Raw genomic sequence first — 19,248 nt, 5'->3', positions numbered from 1 at the left:
GTTTAAAAAAAAAGAATTAATTGTCAACAAATTTTTAACCTTCTTTAGCGCCTACACTTTGACTGTTGGGAATTTTAAATTAAAAAAAAAGAGCTGTAATAGTTAGTATACAAAAATATGGTATATAAAAAAATAAATAGACCGTCTATCTTCACAAATATTTATATGTATATGTCGCAGGCTTATTGCAAAATCAGCCTTTTTGCAAAAAGGTTAGCTTTTTTGCGAAATGCCGGCCTTTTGCGAAAGCATTTGATTGTTTCTTTAATAAGTCTAACGTATTTTAGACTTTTTGCAAAGTGCCTGGCCTAGCACCAGCCCAGGTGTGCCAAAAAGCCTAAAGTGCGTTCAGTCTTATTGCCTTTCGCAAAAAAGCTAGTCTTTTTGCAAAAGGGCTGATTTTGCAATAAGCCTGCGACATATATACATCATGTAATTGCTCACCATCAGACAAAATACTTATTGTAATAGTAGAAAATTATAAAATGTAGTGTAACTTCAGGATGGATTCCGAACAAAGTATTATATGTAATACTATGGGCCAATTCCTTTTAGTGACACAAGTCGACACAAACATCGTTCTATCCTTCTTGGCATTCAATGAATAACAAAGACAGAACGACACTTTTGTCGACTTGTGTCACTAAAAGGAATTGGCCTTATGTCGATAAATTTTATAAATCGCGCGGCAAAGCCGAACCACGGAGTACGAGTATTATAGAAGAGGCATAAAGCTGCATTTTCACGAGCCGCTGAAACCGATCGTTCGAGCGACAAAACAAATCACGTGACGACGTTTGTACTATTTTGGTACGATACGCCTTTATAATTGGCCTAGTTTACACCGATCACTTGATACGAGTATTAAATAGTAAATAACTAGTAAATAAGTCTGATTATTGGCAGTTCAAATTACTATATGATACGCGTATCAAGAGATCGGTGTAAACTAGGCCAATACCTTAAAGGTCAATCCAGACAAACTTGCAGAGCGCATAAACATAAGCATAAGAGAATTGATTGGTCCATATGCATGTGCATAAAGAAATAGACCAATCCGTTTCGTTATGCATATGGTTATGCACCTATGCAAGTTTGTGTGGATATAGCTTAAGGGCCCGGACACACACTTCTGCACAATGCATAATGCGTAAGCATAAGAAAATTGATTGATCCATACACATGTGCATAAGAAAATAGACCAATCAATTTTCTTATGCTTACGCATTATGCGTTGTGCAGAAGTGTGTGCGCCCCGCTTAAGCCCTAGAGCATGCGCATGTGACCCCAGAGCCTAGTGCGTGTACATACGTATGCCCTCCTGAATGCCCACAATAGGTGCGTTCGGGAAGACGCTATTATGCTGCGTTCCCACTACACGCGTCGCGCGTTGCGTCACGACGCCGCGTCATGAGTTATCCCATCAAAACGTTTTATTTTATGACGTCATTTCCGACAAGATCTTGCGTCGGAAATGACGTCATAAAATGAAACGTTTTGATTGGCGTTTGGATAACTCATTCGCGGCGTCGTGACGCGACGCGCGACGCGTGTAGTGGAAACGCAGCATTAGTGAATGTGTGCAATCGTCACTATACATAACTGGAATGTTAAAATAAAATTTTCAATAACTTACAGCTCTTAACATTACCAATCAACCACTAAACAATTGGTAAAAAAAAGAATTTAAAATTCTCAACAGTTAAAGTGTAGGCGCTGAAGAAGGTTAAAAATTTGTTGACAATTAATTCTTTTTTTTTTTAAACGCGAAACTACCAAAAAGTTTCAATGCGGTACTAAACATTGCCAATCAATCGCCAATCGATTAAAAAAAAAAAAAACTACCACAGTCAAAGTGGGGGGGGCTAAGAGAAGATCAAAAATTTGTTTTTGATTTTCTAGAAAAACGAGAAACTACCAAACGTTTTAAATACGGTACCAAATACTACCAATCAACCACCAAACGATTGGTAAAAAAAAAATATATCAATAATCCACTTGGGGGGGGGGGCTAAATTTGTTTAGGTCTACATTGTATGGTTCCTACACAGCAATCGAACCAGGATTAGATATATGATGCAGATTATCTCGTTAGGCATTTTTACATTTTTTTCATTTATTACTAATTATTTTACAATCCCACCCTTCATTTACCTAAACTTTACTCCCGTAAAAGGATTTTGCGATCTATGAAGCCGTTTCAAAATTAGACCTTTGACAGATATGTGGTACAGATATCTCGTTAGGCATTTTTACATTTTTTTCAATTATTACTAATTATTTTACAAGCTAATGTTTGATCACTTTCGCACCAGTTCTTTTATTTTATCGCTTTACAGCACTTGCATGTGATAACGTGTTTAACTACACAATAAATCTCGATACTTTTTAACCGATGTATCGGTCTCAAATCGTATACTAATGCGGCTCGACGCGCTTCATCCCTCGTTATATACCCTTTGCCCTCTCTCTCGCTCCAACTGATTTTTCGAAAGATCTTTTTCTTTGTCTCGCGTACTGCGTAGATGGATTGTTTAATCTACGCGATAACACCCCCTTTTCCTAGAAAACATTTGCTTACGACAAACGTGTCCCGACAGGTTCGATGCGTTATCGGGTCGATTATCGTCCCGATGACGTCATTTCTTCCTTTGTTTTTTTACGTACTGCGTCGTAAAAAATAGCGCGAAATTGTTTAGTCTACGAGATAACACCCCCTTTTCCTCGAAAATGTTGTTTACGACAAACATGTTTCAACAGGTTCGATGCGTTATCGGGTCGATCATCGTCCCGATGACGTCATTTCTTCCTTTGTTTTCTTACGTACTGCGTCGTAAAAAATAGCGCGAAATTGTTTAGTCTACGAGATAACACCCCCTTTTTCCTAGAAAAATGTTGTTTACGACGAACATGTCCCAACAGGTTCGATGCGTCATCGACAAAAATACACGCTCCTACGCAGTGCGCTATCGACTTAGTTTTACCCATTGTACGCCGCCAAGCGGCATTGTTGCGAACGAGGCCCCTGCGACCCGACGGACCCCAGCGGCGCAACCGCTGACCTCCACGCGGCCCCCGCGGACCCCCGCGGACAGCCACGCGGACCCGCGGCGCGACCGCGAACGCGAACGCGGACCCCCTCCTCCTCGCGCGGACCAGCGGCGCGGACCAGCGGCGCGGGTGAGTCATCCCGGTGAGTCATCCAGGTGAGTCATCCCGGTGGTATGCCAAGGTCAACCCCCCTTCCCCCCACCCCGCGAAAAATCCGATATTTTTGTGTAACCCGATACCCCCCTCCTCCTCACCCCCGCGAAATCCAATATCCTTGTGTAACCCGACACCCCCCCTCCCCTCACCACCGCGTTATCTCCTTGTAACCTAATACCCCTGTGTAACCCGATACCCCCCCTCCCCTCACCACCGCGTTATCTCCTTGTAACCTAATACTTCTGTGTAACCCGATACTCCCCCTCTTCCTCACCCCCCGGGGGAATCCCGATACCCCCCTCCCTCACCTCCTCACCCCCCGCGTAATCCAATACCCCCCTCCCTCACCCCCCCTCGGAGCTCCCGGATTGGAACTCCCTTAGTATAACTACTCCTTTTCATTATTATTCCATAGATATCATTATGAAAATTTCAGTTTTTAGTTAATTTTTTCAACAATATAATTTAATTTTTCTTATATTTTACAGTGTTTACATTAAATTTTATAAAGAAAATTATGATTTATTTTAAAATATATTCAGTAATTTTTCAATAACTTTCATTTCATTTATCATCAATTTCATAGTACTTTCAGCAAAAAATTTTCATCTAGGTCAATTGACTCAATTGAGACAAAATTTCAGTAAAATTCCATTATATTCAGTAAAATATTTCCATCAAGGTAATAATAATAGTAATAGGACTCTCTAAGATTTAAAATCAATTTAATATAAGAACGCCATCAAGTCCGAGCTAGGATCTAGTTGTCGAAATGCAACCTCTAAGCTGGACCCCCCACCAGCGCAAATCAAGTTCGCACTAGGTAAAAAATTTAGTGCTATTTATGTGCTAATTAAATGCCTTAGTCCAAATTTTGATGTTCGAACCGTTTAACAAGAAATCGCGTAAAAAATGGGGGGTTCAGCTTGCCATTAAACTCTGGATCCCCCCCACCCATATCAGAAAATGGTCCTACATAGAAAACAAGTACACTATAATTTAGTGCTAATTAAGTGCTAATTAAGTGCTCTAAAATAACGATAAAATATTGACAGATTATAACATTTATTTAAATATACCACTATACATATATTGCACACAGTACCGTCGCGGTCGACACAAACACTAAAAAATTTGCTGCATAAATATATTCGTTACTAAAATGATCGAAAACATATGTATATTATCAAAATATTCCCAAATCTGAGTTTATTTGTAACAGTGAAACAATTACGATAATTAACTTAGACCAGCCGTTGGCGCTGAGCACTAAGTTCCGTCACCTGATCGTCTACGAATTGCTCGCATGATTATAGTATTAAAATAATTCTCAGACATTGTGTTCTTTAAAAGAATATCACGATTTGAATTTAGTGCTAGCTGCATAGCGTTGAAATTAATCAGTTTATTCGCGGCGCGCGCAGATAAATTATAATTAATTTCAACGCGATGCAGCTAGCACTACGGATCGTGATATTTTCTTAAAGTACAATGCCTCAGGATTATTTTGGGACCAAGAACACGCAAGCACCTAATTTTTTGACGATTCTATAACGAATCACAGAGCGCTGCGCGCGCGCTCCATGAGTTAATTAATTAATTTCAACGCGATGCAGCTAGCACTAAATTCGAATCGTGATATTTTCTTAAAGTACAATTTCTCAAGATTATTTCGGCACCATAATCACGCGAGCATTTAATTTTTTGACGATTCTGTAACGAATTACAGAGCGCTGTGCGCGCGCTCCATTGATTAATTAATTAATTTCAACGCTATGCAGCTAGCACTAAATTCAAATTGTGATATTCTTTTAAAATACAATGTCTGAGAATTATTTTAATACTATAATCATGCGAGCAACTAATTCGTAGACGATCAGGTGACGGAACTTAGTATTCAGCGCCAATGGCTGGTCTAAGTTAATTATCGTAATTGTTTTTTACTGTTAGCAATAAACTCAGATTTGGGAATATTTTGATAATATATGTTTTCGATCATTTTAGTAACAAATACATTCATGCAGCAAGTTTTTTAAGTGTTTGTGTCGACCGCGACGGTACTGTGTTCATTCAATATATAGTGGTATATTTAAATAAGTGTTATAATCTGTCAATATTTTATCGTTATTTTAGAGCACTTAAGGTGGGAGGGTCAAGTAAATGGTCGTTTTTTCCCGAATTTTTTTTAAACAGATGGAAAGATTTATTAATTCGGAACAAAGTACATCATAATATTCATGATTTAAGGTATATATATTATAAAATTTTTGTTATGTCGAATCAAAATAGCGGCGCTGCAGCTGCTTGAAGTCGGCTTCTCGGATTTGGGTCGTGCAACGCGCTCAGGTGCTCTAATTAACTGAAATAAATAACCAAAGTTTTTGTTAAAATGCGTTCATATGCTTTGCATAAATCTGAATTAAAAAAAAAAAAAATAAAAAATTAAATATTTAGGACCATTTTGAAAAAAACGATACCTTTAACTTTTTCTTCAAAATGATCCTAAATTTTTAATTTTTGATTATTTTTTAAATTGAGGTTCATGCAAAGCATATGAACGCATTTTAACAAAAAACTTTGGTTTTTTTATTTCAGTTAATTAGAGCGACCTGAGCGTTGCACGGCGCAAATCCGAGAAGAGCAACCGCTGCGCCGCCATTTTGAAATTTTTCGATATAAAAAAAATGTTATAATATACCTTAAATCATAAATAGTATGATGTACTTTGTTCCGATTTAATAAATCTTTCCATCTGTTAAAAAAAAATCGAAAAAAAAACGGCCGCGTTTACTTGACCCTCCCCCCTTAAGTAGCACTTAATTAGTACTAAATTATAGTGTACTTGTTTTTTATGTAGGATCATTTTCTAATATAGAGGGGTTCAGCTATGGCAAGCTGGACCCCCCATTTTTTACGCGATTTTCTGCTAAACGGTTCGAGCACCAAAATTCGGACTAGGGCACTTAATTAGCACCTAAATAGCACTAAATTTTTTACCTAGTGCGAACTTGATTTGCGCTGGTGGAGGGTCCAGCTTAATGGTGCGTCTCCACCTGAGAGTAAGAACTCTCGAGAGCAAAAAGAAAGAGAGAGAGAGAAATACTCTCGAGAGTCTCTTTCTTTTTCTCTCTTTTTGCTCTCGAGAGTTCTTACTCGCAGGTGGACACGCACCTTAATAGAGGTCCATTTCTATGCGCTCGCCGCAGTGACTACTGTCAAAATACATTCTGCGCTTAGCGCTGTTTATAATGTGCAAATAAAATATACGCTCGCTCATCTATCTGAATTAGTGTCATCTTGTGCACTGTGTTCATACAAGAATTTGTACAAATAGAGTAAATTGCTACCTATATGTGCACATGGGTGCATTTATATATCTTACCGTTTAGAGTAGGTACAAAATATATATATATTCTCTAATGGGTAGATATATGATTGCAACCCTTCTGTAATACAGCAGCGTGTTTATAATCCAGTAAGTAAATTAATAGTAAATTGTTGCCAATTTGGCATTAAACTCACTCACTTACAAAGAACTTTGCCCATTTTTATAAGGGTTTTGGTCCCTCGCGTCTAGTAACGAGACTTAAAATGAAAGGTTATTATTAGAGGATCAAAATATTTCTGTATAAACATAATCCTTTATTGTAAGTTAATACTGTTCAGAAATACACTCTTTGAAAAATTAGAAAAATGTACGAAATGGCTTTGTTTTATTCGATTTTTCGACGCCCTATAGGCACTAGGCATCTCTGCCTGTGATTACGGATAATATAAACTATTTTAACATATCAATTAAAGTACTTTATACAAATAAATTTGTACTACTGATCCAGCTAATTGTAAGTTTCTGGATGTGAGTCAGGGATATTTAAAATAATTGATTGTATCCATTACCACCATCTATCACCACAAAGAAATGTCCTGGATGCCGAAAAATCGAATGAAAGAATGCTATATAGTATATTTTTCTAATGTTTCAGAGAGTGTATATATCTCTAAACAATGTCGACTTAGAGGATTATGTCTGTAGAATATTCTGATCCTCTAACAATAATTTTTTTATTTTAGCAAAGTCTCGTTGTTAAACGCGAGGGTTCTAAAATAGACAGGGTTCTTTGTGGCAAATCCAATTATCAATAAAGTGAAACGTGATATAAAATACTGTAAAATCTCATAAAGTGAGAGAATGTAAATGTAATGTTTTATTATAAAATAACAATAAATATTTTAAAATTAAAAAATTTTCTTATACTCATTTTTCCGATAAATCATGTAATGGTCATCACCTGCGATAATGTTTAAAACTTCCAAAGAACTTTGTTCCCAATTGCAAATAACACTTAATATAATACTAAAAAGCAACGTACATTAAAATATGTTTAACGCATTACATTTGTTTTGCTTTTTCACTTAACTTTTGCATATACTTACAATAATAGATTGGGCAGTAGAAATAATCAATAACTCAATAACATAAATGTTTTGTCGTTCATAGATCTTCACAAGTTCGAATTCCATTTCAACGATGACAAAATCTTTTCTTGTTCATATTTTTTATTGTTTCTATCGTATATCGACTGATAGTTTTTGGGAAATTGTATCTCAAAGGTTGCGGTTTTCTTCTCCTTCTTTCTTCATTGAAAGAAAAGAGAAGAGGAATGCTTCAAAGCATTTGTAGCGTCAAGTGGACCGCAGCCAAAAACTGTTACTGTACAGGATTCGAAAATTTTTGTTTTGTTGATAAGCAACAAACAAGATAGTTTGCTTTACTGTTCAAAAGTATAGTGATTTGGAATTAAAATACAGCTTTATTGTTTAATTTGATATTATTCGTGGGAAACAAACGCAAAAACGCAATTTTTATAGATACGACGCACTTCAAAATTGTAATCAAATGAACAAGATACGACATATTTATTTTTAAATAACATTTAATATTGTCATTTAAAAATAAATATGTCGTATCTTGTTCATTTGATTATAATTTTGAAGTGCAAAGTCGTATCTATAAATACGAGAAAATACGAGAAAATTTCGACAACTATAATTTATTTTTGGTAATCTATTTCAAGATAGGATGTAGACACTTAGCTTCGAGGTTGCCTGACTGAGCGTTTAAGCAGAAAAACCGGAAATTGTGTAAAATCGATCTCGAATTGTGTAAGATACGACCTCCCGAAAGATATCAGTCGATATGTGAAAAATATATTTCTTGATTAAATTAATAAATTTAAATTTAAGAAATCTATATATATAAAAAAAATAAAGTCGGGTTAGTTACACCATTTATAACTCAAGAACGGCTGGACAGATTTTAATGATCTATGATTTGTTGGATTCGTCTCCGCCCCGAATAGCATAATAACAAAAAAAAAAAAATACCGGGGCCGGGGCGAAGCCCGGCGGGGCATGCTAGTTAATAATAAAATAAAAATTAATTTTATAAACTGAAATTAAAAATATTAGATATTAATTCAAATTTAAATAAAAATAAAAATTATAATCAATAATTTTATAAACTACTAGCTGGTTACCCGGGCTTCGCCCAGAAGTCGTTTTTCTTCAAACGACTTTATTTGTGTTTCAATATCCTTAATCGAAAAAAATTCCTTTATCAGTTCGGATACCGATTCCCAAAAAGATCGGTATATAACGAAAAACTATACACTCTATAGCACTCCTCGGAAAATTCTACCCCTATTTTATACACTTTTGGTAAAAATTCGGTCGAATAGTTTAAGAGTGTACAAAGAACAGACATACATACAGACATTCTCTATTTTATATATATATAGATAAATTAAAAATATTTTCGTAACATTCTTTGCAGTGTGTGTGGAGATGGGTATAATATCGGTATTGTTAAATTGATTAGCAATTTAATTATGTGATTGTACGTTTCAGTTTCAGACTGCGTTTCAAGATTGAAAGTACGGCGCGTGTAGTTGACGAAGCAAAAGAATATACTTTTAAAATTAATACAAAAAATTGTTACTATATATATTGGTGAACAAAGTTCAAGTTGACCGTATTTGGCAGTTTAACTTGATGAAAATATTAATTTTATGAAATTACCAGAGAAATTACATAAAAGTTTATTTGAAATTTTAATTGATATACAAACAAAACTTTCCTACACGGTATAAATAATAAATATAATTAATTGAATAAGTTTATTAAAGGAGCATCGCATGAAGCGGACCAGGAGGAGGGGACGAAGGGAAGACACTAGAAGGGGGGGGGGTAATAGTAGTGCGGTGTAAGGTCGCCCAAAGGTCACGTTTCGAATAGAATTAAAATATGTAAAGGGTTAATTGGGCACGTCCCTGTAAAACGCCATGTAAAAGGTATCAGATAATGACTGAATGTGTATAATTATAATTGTAAAGGTTTTTGGGAACGTTTTCCTGAAAAAAACGTCTTTCCAACCGCGGGAAGGGAGAGAATAAATAAAGATTGAATTGAATTGAAATTGAATATTATAAAGAAGCATCGCCAATTAAAATATATATCCTTTATTTGTTCTTAAAAAAAATTTCTTATGTCATTTATGATTACATATAATTGATGCACGATTATTATTAACACACCGAGATTAACACTGAATTTATTGCGTCAAAAAGTTGCAACTATATACATATACTATTCAGAATTTGTCAATTATTTTTTAATTATATATTTAAAATTAAAAGTTTTTTTTTTAAATAACCGCAATATTAATCAGACGGCAAAGTTAATTAAAAATAGCGGATATTAAAAATAAAAATAATAGAATTTTTACATCCGTATCTTACACAATTCGAGATCGATTTTATCAATGATACTTTTGACATCCGGCCGCTATATGGCTCCGACATTTTGAATTTATCAACTGAATTTAACATCAGATTAATATTTAGCAACCTGAAAAACTTTTAAGTTTGAATAACAAAAAAAATTTCATAGTTTCTTAATTAATTAATGGTCTATGTAAGTCGCAACTTTGATGATGCAATAGACTCTATTACTACTACTACGTTTACGCGAGCGTTATTTCTGTAGTAACTTACGATATATCACTCGTTTACGCGGAGTAAATTATCGTAAGTTACTACAAAATCCCGTTTACGCGAAGGAAAATTTTCGTTTACGCGAAGGAATTATCGTAAGTTACTACAGAAGTAACGCTCGCGTAAACGTAGTATATGTTAATCATCAATATCTTTTTAACTACAATTGAAAATTTTTTTTAAGGGCTGAAAGTCTTAACAAAATTTTGATTACAATAATATAACTTCTCTAACACGTCATGCGGAGTTCTCGGCTTAGAGATCAGTGCGCTCTGATTCTATAACTATTAACAACAATTCATTATCATTATATTGTCGTTGCGCAACTTTTTTATCATATATTATATCTGCACAACGATAATATAACGATGATAACGAAACTGTATAGTTATAAAGAGTTACAGAAATAGCGACGTTAGCGACTTCGTCCGAAAATGACCCGCTTTATCTTAAAAACGTAGTTACTGCATTGGCCGCTACACGGTATGGCGCTGAAACCAGTGAGAAATGCTGGTCTCTGGTCTCGTCTCAACCCGGACCTTTGGCTGCCTTTGGCTATCTGTCTATTAATTTGTCTGTGCTTTTTAGGTCAATTTTATTGGTTTCAGGCATGAAGAACAGAGATAATTCTTCATGGTTTCAGGTTTCTGATCTCAGGTTTACATTTTGTTTATGTATGTATGTATGTACATACATATGTTAACATACATTTTGCAGAAAAGGTCAATGGTATACTCCACTACTGAGAAAAGGGAAAGTGGATAGTTTTGTTTTTCTTACCGAGATATATTAAAGAAATAATAATGTCCACGAGTGTCACACACACGGAAAGAGAATTGGATTTGAGCAACGCTGGCCGCGGTGTGTGGCTGGTCAAAGTGCCTAAATACATAGCTAACAAGTGGGAAAAGGCACCTGGCAATATAGAAGTCGGCAAATTGAAGATCACCAAGTGAGTTTATCTCTGATTAAAACTGGAATTGTTTCTCCCAAAATGAAAGCATCTTATCTTTAATGTATGAGCATGATCTTCGCTTTTGTTGTAAAATTTATTCATCTTGTTTGTTGCATTGTGCTGCTAAATATGAAAACAGCCATGCAAACGTTGAATCTTAATACATGGCTTATATCCTCTCTATTGTTTACATCTTTTTGTAGTATGTACCTGCTATAATTTTCCACTTATAGAAATGGATACTTTAATCTGTTTATCTATTAATTTAATTTTCATCTTTATCTATCTTCTCTAGAAATCCTGGACAGAAAGCTGAAGTATCTCTCAAATTATCGGAAGCTGTCTTAGCCTTGAAAGAATCAGGAGAAGGAGAAATACCAAAACAACATAGGTTAGATGTTACAACAGTCACCAGACAGATGCTAGGAGTATTTTCTCATGTTGCCCGTAAGTTTGATGGAATTTCCCAGTTAATATATTTTTTAGAATACTTATCGTTAATTTTGCAGCCTCCGCAAGTTTAGACGCGATTGTTCCAGAAACAGAGAAACTCTTTATGGAAGGAAGGATTGTACAGAAATTAGAATGCCGACCATATGGTATACCGTCTTGCGTATATAAATGTAGATATATACTTTTATCTTCTTAGAAACAGGTTGCATTATAAAATAAAATTGTTTCAGCTGATAATTGTTACATGAAATTGAAATTAGAAAGTATCAAGAGAGCTTCTGTGCCACAGAGGCAAGTCCAGCAGTTAGATAGAGTTGTACAAAACTTCAAGCCTGTATCCGATCACAAACATAATGTAAGCATTATTTTTATTAACTTTCTTTTAACATTGTGGAACCAATCTTTGGCACATAGAAACACTTTACAGATCGAGTATGCTGAAAAGAAGAAAGCAGAAGGGAAAAAAATGAGAGATGACAAGGACGCTGTGCTGGATATGCTTTTTGCAGCATTCGAGAACCATCAATATTATAATATAAGGGACCTTGTAAAGATCACGAAGCAACCTATTGTAAATATATTTCCATCTGTTCACACAATTAATTCAGAATGCATAGTTTATTTTATAAATTACAATTTTAACATTAAATATTACGTAAATTTCAGGTTTATCTAAAGGAAATCCTCAATGAAGTTTGTAATTATAACTTAAAAAATCCCCATAGAAATATGTGGGAATTGAAACCGGAGTATCGACATTACAAAGTAGAAGAAAAGCCCGCGGAGAGTACCTCAAAGAAAGGCAACGAATCAGAGGATGACTGATTTATATATATAAATATATGTATTTATATGTTTATTAATAAACTTTATCGAATAATGTTTCATATAATATCAATCGATCAATCAATGCTACAGTCCAAATAGGTCCCGGGCCTCCTCAAATCTTTTAAGGTTTTGAGACATGATTTGTTTTCTGAAAGTAAGTTGTCAGCCTACCATCCAATCCCCAACCTTGCGGGTTTTCTCTCTAAATACAGAGAGGTTCTCGTGACAAGATACCTACTTTCAGATACTGTGCTTTCGGTGGATTGTCATCACCATCCGAGAGGTGGCAATCGTCGCGATTGACGAATTTTTGGTTGTATTAGAACCCGGATCATTGGCGCACGTCACTCTGCGGCATGATTTATGCCGATACTCTGCCACATGTTTTATATAATATAGTTATTGTATATATAAATAAGTTTCTAGATAATGTACAGTTCATAACTGTGCTTCTCAAGATAACGTTTTTCATGTACTCTTGAGAAAATCATGTACATTAGCAAATAATTAGAAAATTTAACATCATTATGCGTATAGAAAATTTCATGTATGAACTGCTTTAAAATATTAACCATATTTGGCACTTCACAAGCATATTATCAACGTTTGTTGATTTAATCCACATTCTCAAACATTTGAAAATGCTTGAAACATCAGCATAGGATGGCAACCACATAAAACTTTCATCTCCACTTCATCATTGGCTGGAATAAACAAAACGGACCCACGGGAAAAAATCTTAGAAGATATTTTTGCTTTACCACCAACTATTAACAGAATGCTAGGCGAGTTTCTCGGTTTTAAACTGTAAGATGGTCGTCCAGGCGGTAACTGCAAGATATTTAAGATAAAAATACAATCGCGATTATTTCACTGAATAATAACGTATCAAAACTCACAGTGATTTTAGCAACTGCAAATTCTGAAACTGGCGGACGAAAAACTTGGGTGAATGTATCTTCTCGGAATGGTTGAATCTTTTTCACAGAAGATGATTTGCATTCAAATGACAATACTTGAATTAAAGTTTCTACATCTTTCAGTTTTGGTGTAAGTCCAGCTCTTATTACATTATCTGAACATGCCATACACTCTATACAATCTGAAAATTGGATTGAAAACTCAATTTATTATATTTGAGTAAACATATTAAAATCCAAATCTAAAAATAATTTACCGCCAGAGAGATACGCGTGAGGTACGTTTGGTCCAATATATATGGCTTCACCTGGCTGCAGCGTTACATAATTAAATAGATATATTGCAAAACAGCCTACATCTCCAGGATAATCCCCGTGCAAACGTTCTAACAGATCGGCTTTTATCCACTGCCTATAAGAATCATCTGAGAGCGACTAAACATGATTATATTTTCTAACAAAGGATTCTTCCGACGAAGAACGCAAAGATACACAAGTATACAATAAAGTATAGTATAATCATTAAATTACGGTACAATCAATAAATTATGGTACAATCGTTAAGAAAGTTATATAGAAATTGTTACCTGTATCGTGTAATCTGTCTATCAAGCTTCTCAATTGCTGTGTTACTTTATTGGAATCACAAGTCATAAGACTGTAAAAACACTGTTGCAAAGCGTCGCTGATTGTAGAATCAGCTGCTTGAGATAAGCGATGAACATTGGTTTCCCCTACGACGGCAAATAACTCCGATATGTTATTCAGATAATCTTTTATTTCATCAATTGGACGGAATCCGCACAGTGCTTCAAAAGGACACAGAGCTATCGCTAGTTCTGGTTTATGATTCGGATCTTTGTAAATATCCGGATATAACTCGTGCAGCTCCTTCGCCTTTTTCTGAAAGACCACAGATCGATTGTAACGCACCACACTTATGCTTAATGGAAAAAAGATGTTACCTTATCCGGATGCACTTGAATGGATAAAGCTTTACTTATAGACAAGACTTTAAAGAGGAAAGACAAGTTGGAACCAAACATTTGTACTCCGTTGCCACCTAACGTCTCGATATTCTCTTGGATGTATTTCTGCAGAGGGACATCTGTGTCCTTAAGATACGATGGACCATTCTTGTGAGTGCCCATCCATAATTCTGCATAAGTCTTCTGCTCATCCACCATGAAATCGGCATTGGCTGATTTTATCAAAGACGCGACAATACTGTTCATACCACGTTTTCCCCAATCGTACATTTGAATTGCACATTTGAGTTCCATCTTCAGGATACATCTACGACAAGAAACAAACATTTTCAATACATATAAGTCTAAACATTTTTATGCAATACAAATAACTAAAAATTATTTTTCTTGCTTTTGACATTTCTTTAATAAAAAAAATGTATAGAGAAGCAGAAAATGTATAGAGCATTCAGAAAAATATACTATTCGCCAAAGTTAATCAAAAGTTCTTAATGAGCACAAGTCAAAAAACTGATTCTGCATTAAAAGTAATCTTTTTGATAATAGATGACTATATAATACGATCGAATGTTTTTATTTTTATAATGCATTTTGATAATACGATTTGTTTGTTTCTATTTATATAAAACACAATGCTTTATCATACTTTTACTTCGATATCCTCTTTGCTTGGGCATATCGACTTCGTGCGTGAAACTTTGAATCTCGAATAATCCTTGCGAATAATGCTTTCTCAAAAATTCCCTTTTATTTGTATTATTGGTAAAACTGAAGGAGAGCTCCCTCCTCACCGAATTCGACGAAATTAAGCTTAATCGATTCGTTTTTGCACAAAACGAATGAATCTGGCAGAAAAAAGCCCCGCTCGGCCCCGCGACGCGAGATCTGTTAAAGTTGACGACTATCAGGTTATGAGACCTGTCATACCGACGCGATGTAGCGACTAGTAGCGACCACGACCATGCCCTGCGGCCACATGCGCATGCTCCGTAGCCGCACGCGTATGCAAAAGAAGGTCACGTGACAACTGTCCAAGCGGTAAGTAAAACAATTTCAAATGTTGATTCTCTTTTGTTAATTTTACGAGTCCAATAAAGGATTTACACTGCGTCCGATGTTCGACGTACGACGATCCGACAATGAGACTCTGCACGAGTTTCTTGCCGTAACACACGATAGAGAAAAGTTAATTAATTATTTAATCGAGCATCATTTAATTGATAAAGAAATACAGTGTCCAAAATGTAATAATAAATTAATAGAAAAAAAACCTTTATCCGCCAGCGATTAAAAAACGAATAGAATCATTTATTGCTCGACTACCTGGCTACAATATAAATACGTTTTGGCTCACGGTTAGAGCGCCCTTATCAATAATATTAATAAATTAATAATTGATACAAGTAATGTCAGATTTCGATGCCGGAAAACATATTATGAAAAGAATTCCAGTAAAAAATATGTAAAAAAACAATGTCAGTTCCAAACAAGTGCAAAATGTGATACGTGGTGTAGCAAGTCAAAGTTAAGCTTAGAAACCGCATGCCAAATGATAGCATACTTTATAATGTTACGGCCTCCGCGACATCGAATTTTGTGCACGGAGTTACAACGTTCTGATCATTCGGTTGTTGATTGGATTTCCTTTTGCCGAGAAGTAAGTATAATTTGATACATTTAATACACACATGAAATATAAATATTTTAAATATATATTTAGCAAATTTATTTTAAAATGATATAGGTTTGCATATACTGGGCCGAAAAAAATTCGACTAAACATTGGAGGCTCCAACAAAATTGTTGAAATAGACGAGGCTAAAATCGGCAAAAGGAATACAACCGTGGCCGAATTATCGAAGGGAAATGGATCTTCGGTGGATATGAACGCGATTCAACAAAAATATTTCTTGTTGCGGTTCCGGATCGTACAAAAGAAACTTTGCTGGGAATCATAAAGGAGTGGATCCTACCTGGGACGACGATAATGTCAGATTGTTGGAAGTCTTACAATTGTTTAAACAATGAAGGCTTCCAACATCTGACCGTTAATCATTCCATGAATTTCGTCGACCCAGATACTGGTAATAAGTATAAACATTTTAAATAGTTTACAAATTTTTTACTTTAACTATGATATATTAAAGAAAATTAAAAAATGTATAAATGCATTGACAGTTTTTTAAATTATAGGAGCCCACACCTAGCACATAGAACGCGTTTGGAGAGAAGTAAGAGCTAATATCCCACGGTACGGAACACGTACTTCACTTGGTGGGATATTTAGCTGAATATCTCTTCAAACGCGTTCATGATTACGAAGATCGGTTGAGCGGTTTTTTCTGTACGATTGCGGAAATGTATCCACCGAAGATCCCTGGTGAAGCTGAAGCAGATGTCTCGGAGGCTTCTACAAGTGCAACTTAAAAGGAATATTTGCTAAACCACGTATCACATTTTGCACTTGTTTGGGACTGACATTGTTTTTTTCCTTTTTTTTTGCTGGAATTCTTTTCATAATATGTTTTTCGGCATCAAAATCTGACATTACTTGTATCAATTATTAATTTATTACCACATTTTGGACACTGTATTTCTTTAGCAATTAAATGATGCTCGATTAAATAACTAATGAATTTTTCTTTATTATGGGTTACAGCGAGAAACTTGTGTAAAATAATATAAATATGTACTTTTCATATACCAACTATTCTCTGCTTTAACAAATTACACAGAAATAATTTGTTAAAACAGAGAATAGTTAGTATAGAAGAGCACAGATTTATATGTACTTTTTATATACCAACTATTCTCTGCTTTCAAATTTTTATTTCTGTTTTGTTAACTTCAACACGCTTAATATCTGTAACAGAAATAATTTGTGTTCAAAAATATTCTCTGTTGTAATCAAAACTACAAACTTGAAAACAATATATTAAATTTTATTATTTATTAATTGGATTAAAGTTTAGATCTAACATTTCCTTAAAATAAACGTGATAACTGTATGCACGGTTGCGTCGAATATGTCCTAATTCCTAAAAAGTATAAAAAACATAATAATTAATACTTATTTGATATATACTTATCAATTTTGAAATTACCTCGTGATTTAAATAGCTAAATCTATCTTTAATATTGCGCTTCCTTTCCGCTGTATACGCATTTTTCAACGTAAAAGCTAATATATCGTGCAAAAAATCTTCGGATACTGCATTCAAGTAGGAAAAATTGACAAGGATCATTCGATTGTGATCTTTGAGATTTTTATCCCAAAACATTTTTCGGATAAATTTGGGCCATGTTTTTGCATCGCCAACAACATCTTCAACCGCTAGCCACGGATTGCTATTTAATTGCTCTACTGAATAGGACATTGTAAATATTTTTGAATTGCACACAATAATATATGATGTAATTGAGGTTGGGCGCTCAAGTACATCGACTACACATGTGACCAGCACGGAGCATGCGCATGTGGTCGCGGAGCATGTCCGTAGTTGCTGCATCGCGTCGGTATGACAGGTCTCATAACCTGATAGTCGTCAACTTTAACAGTTAATATCTCGCGTCGCGGGGCCGAGCGGGGCTTTTTTCTGCTAGATTCATTCGTTTTGTGCAAAAACGAATCGATTAAGCCTAATTTCATCAAAATCAGTGAGGAGGGAGCTCTCCTTCAGTTTTACCTTATTATTAAGTAGATATTTTTTATATACTACTGTAACTTTCGTAATTATTCGGAAGATAAATTTCTCTCAACGCAAAGAAAACTAAGAACTCCAGAGAGCCAGATTATTGATCCATCTATCGCCTTAATTATATACATTTACTGATAAATATGCAATCATTGAACTTTGCGCTCTTGTTAGTATAACGCATATATATTTATAATGTAACGCTTAAAAAAAAAAAAAAAAAAAAAAAAGGCAAATCAACATAATATCTCAAATGCCTGCTGTCGTACCTGCGTTATTTGACTTTTGACTCAAGGGTCACGCTTATATTACGAGATCTATCTTATCATCCCGATACCGTATATACCTATATGTACATACATACTTATGTATTTCCCTCTCTTTAAAAACACTCGGCAATTCCTCTCGTCGAATAACATCGTTGTTACATCGCACACTTCCTTATTATAATGTAATCGATTCGTATATAAACACGGGAGAAACGACTGTTTGTAACCGAAGATTCGGACCAATTCGGACCCGCGGACCATTCGAACAATTTGGAGGTTGTAATTAATTGGCGTTTATTACTGAGTGTTTACTCGGTTCGGTGCTAAAATTCTTTTTGAGCTCACATTAGTAGCTGCACCATATCACACTTTCTGCACTTAAAATAGTACCAGAGTACCAGCACAGTATATACTGTGCTTCTGTAGTAACTTAGGGCCTAAACAGAATGGCTGTCTTATAACCTTAAGGCAGTGTTTTATGCCTTAAGTCTTTGTCTTATGTAACGCACAATACTGTGTTAATGTTTCCTGTCTTGTGTAGTATACGCGACGTATAACTACACAAGACAGGAAACATTAACACAGTATTGTGCGTCACATAAGACAAAGACTTAAGGCATAAAACACTGCCAAGACAGCCATTCTGCTTAGGCCCTTACGATGATATATTACTCGTTTACTCGGAGTAAATTATCGTAAGTTACTACAAAATCCCATTTACGCGAAGGAAAATCCCGTTTACGCGAAGGAATTATCGTAAGTTACTACAGAAGTAACTTACTTATGAGTTGCGTTCCAAAATTCACTCTGGGTAACTAAAATCTATAGTTTACGTCACGTATGTACACTATAGCATTTTAGTTAACTAGAGTGAATTTTG

General features: G+C 35.1%; 2 protein-coding genes and 1 pseudogene across 7 annotated transcripts; 2 read left to right on the top strand and 1 right to left on the bottom strand.

Moving 5' to 3' along the window:
- Nucleotides 1-10,868: 10,868 nt before the first annotated feature.
- Nucleotides 10,869-12,561, top strand: Tfiifbeta (transcription factor TFIIFbeta). Its single transcript, XM_077408221.1, has 6 exons — nucleotides 10,869-11,211; nucleotides 11,510-11,661; nucleotides 11,724-11,813; nucleotides 11,898-12,022; nucleotides 12,095-12,238; nucleotides 12,334-12,561. Exons 1-6 carry the CDS (start codon nucleotides 11,063-11,065, stop codon nucleotides 12,490-12,492), a joined length of 819 nt encoding a protein of 272 aa, XP_077264347.1. The 5' UTR covers nucleotides 10,869-11,062; the 3' UTR covers nucleotides 12,493-12,561.
- Nucleotides 12,267-18,868, bottom strand: Mpi (mannose phosphate isomerase). 5 transcript variants are annotated; one of them, XM_077408218.1, is made up of 7 exons: nucleotides 18,483-18,867; nucleotides 18,369-18,449; nucleotides 14,381-14,711; nucleotides 14,003-14,318; nucleotides 13,673-13,840; nucleotides 13,395-13,597; nucleotides 12,267-13,326 (listed from the first exon to the last, which is right to left on the bottom strand). In XM_077408218.1, the coding sequence occupies exons 3-7, from the start codon at nucleotides 14,696-14,698 to the stop codon at nucleotides 13,123-13,125; spliced, it is 1,209 nt and encodes a 402-aa protein (XP_077264344.1). In that variant the 5' UTR covers nucleotides 14,699-14,711; nucleotides 18,369-18,449; nucleotides 18,483-18,867; the 3' UTR covers nucleotides 12,267-13,122. The 5 variants fall into 5 exon arrangements, with proteins under 5 accessions (XP_077264344.1, XP_077264343.1, XP_077264342.1 ...); XM_077408217.1 differs by lacking the exon at nucleotides 18,369-18,449 and having other exon boundaries at nucleotides 18,464-18,868; XM_077408216.1 differs by having other exon boundaries at nucleotides 18,369-18,866.
- Nucleotides 15,972-17,548, top strand: LOC143898863 (uncharacterized; annotated as a pseudogene). The gene is made up of 3 exons (XR_013257315.1): nucleotides 15,972-16,061; nucleotides 16,149-16,488; nucleotides 16,598-17,548. The product of XR_013257315.1 is annotated as an uncharacterized LOC143898863 (transcript).
- Nucleotides 18,869-19,248: the final 380 nt, after the last annotated feature.

Source organism: Temnothorax americanus, unplaced genomic scaffold (genome assembly GCF_048541705.1).
Source record: "Temnothorax americanus isolate GAGA-0224 unplaced genomic scaffold, ASM4854170v1 Scaffold24, whole genome shotgun sequence".
Lineage (NCBI taxonomy): Eukaryota > Metazoa > Arthropoda > Insecta > Hymenoptera > Formicidae > Temnothorax > Temnothorax americanus.
Note: the sequence above shows the minus strand (reverse complement) of the source record. Positions and strands in the feature narration are given on the sequence as shown.

Excerpts from the sequence above, each read along its gene's own strand:
- Tfiifbeta (XM_077408221.1), top strand. The coding sequence starts at position 11,063 with ATGTCCACGAGTGTCACACACACGGAAAGAGAATTGGATTTGAGCAAC. Across the intron at positions 11,212-11,509 it reads GGCAAATTGAAGATCACCAA|AAATCCTGGACAGAAAGCTG; the intron begins GTGAGTTTATCT and ends TATCTTCTCTAG. Across the intron at positions 12,023-12,094 it reads TATCCGATCACAAACATAAT|ATCGAGTATGCTGAAAAGAA; the intron begins GTAAGCATTATT and ends AACACTTTACAG.
- Mpi (XM_077408217.1), bottom strand. The coding sequence starts at position 14,698 with ATGGAACTCAAATGTGCAATTCAAATGTACGATTGGGGAAAACGTGGT. Across the intron at positions 13,841-14,002 it reads AGACAGATTACACGATACAG|ATGATTCTTATAGGCAGTGG; the intron begins GTAACAATTTCT and ends AGTCGCTCTCAG. Across the intron at positions 13,327-13,394 it reads TTGCAGTTGCTAAAATCACT|TTACCGCCTGGACGACCATC; the intron begins GTGAGTTTTGAT and ends AATATCTTGCAG.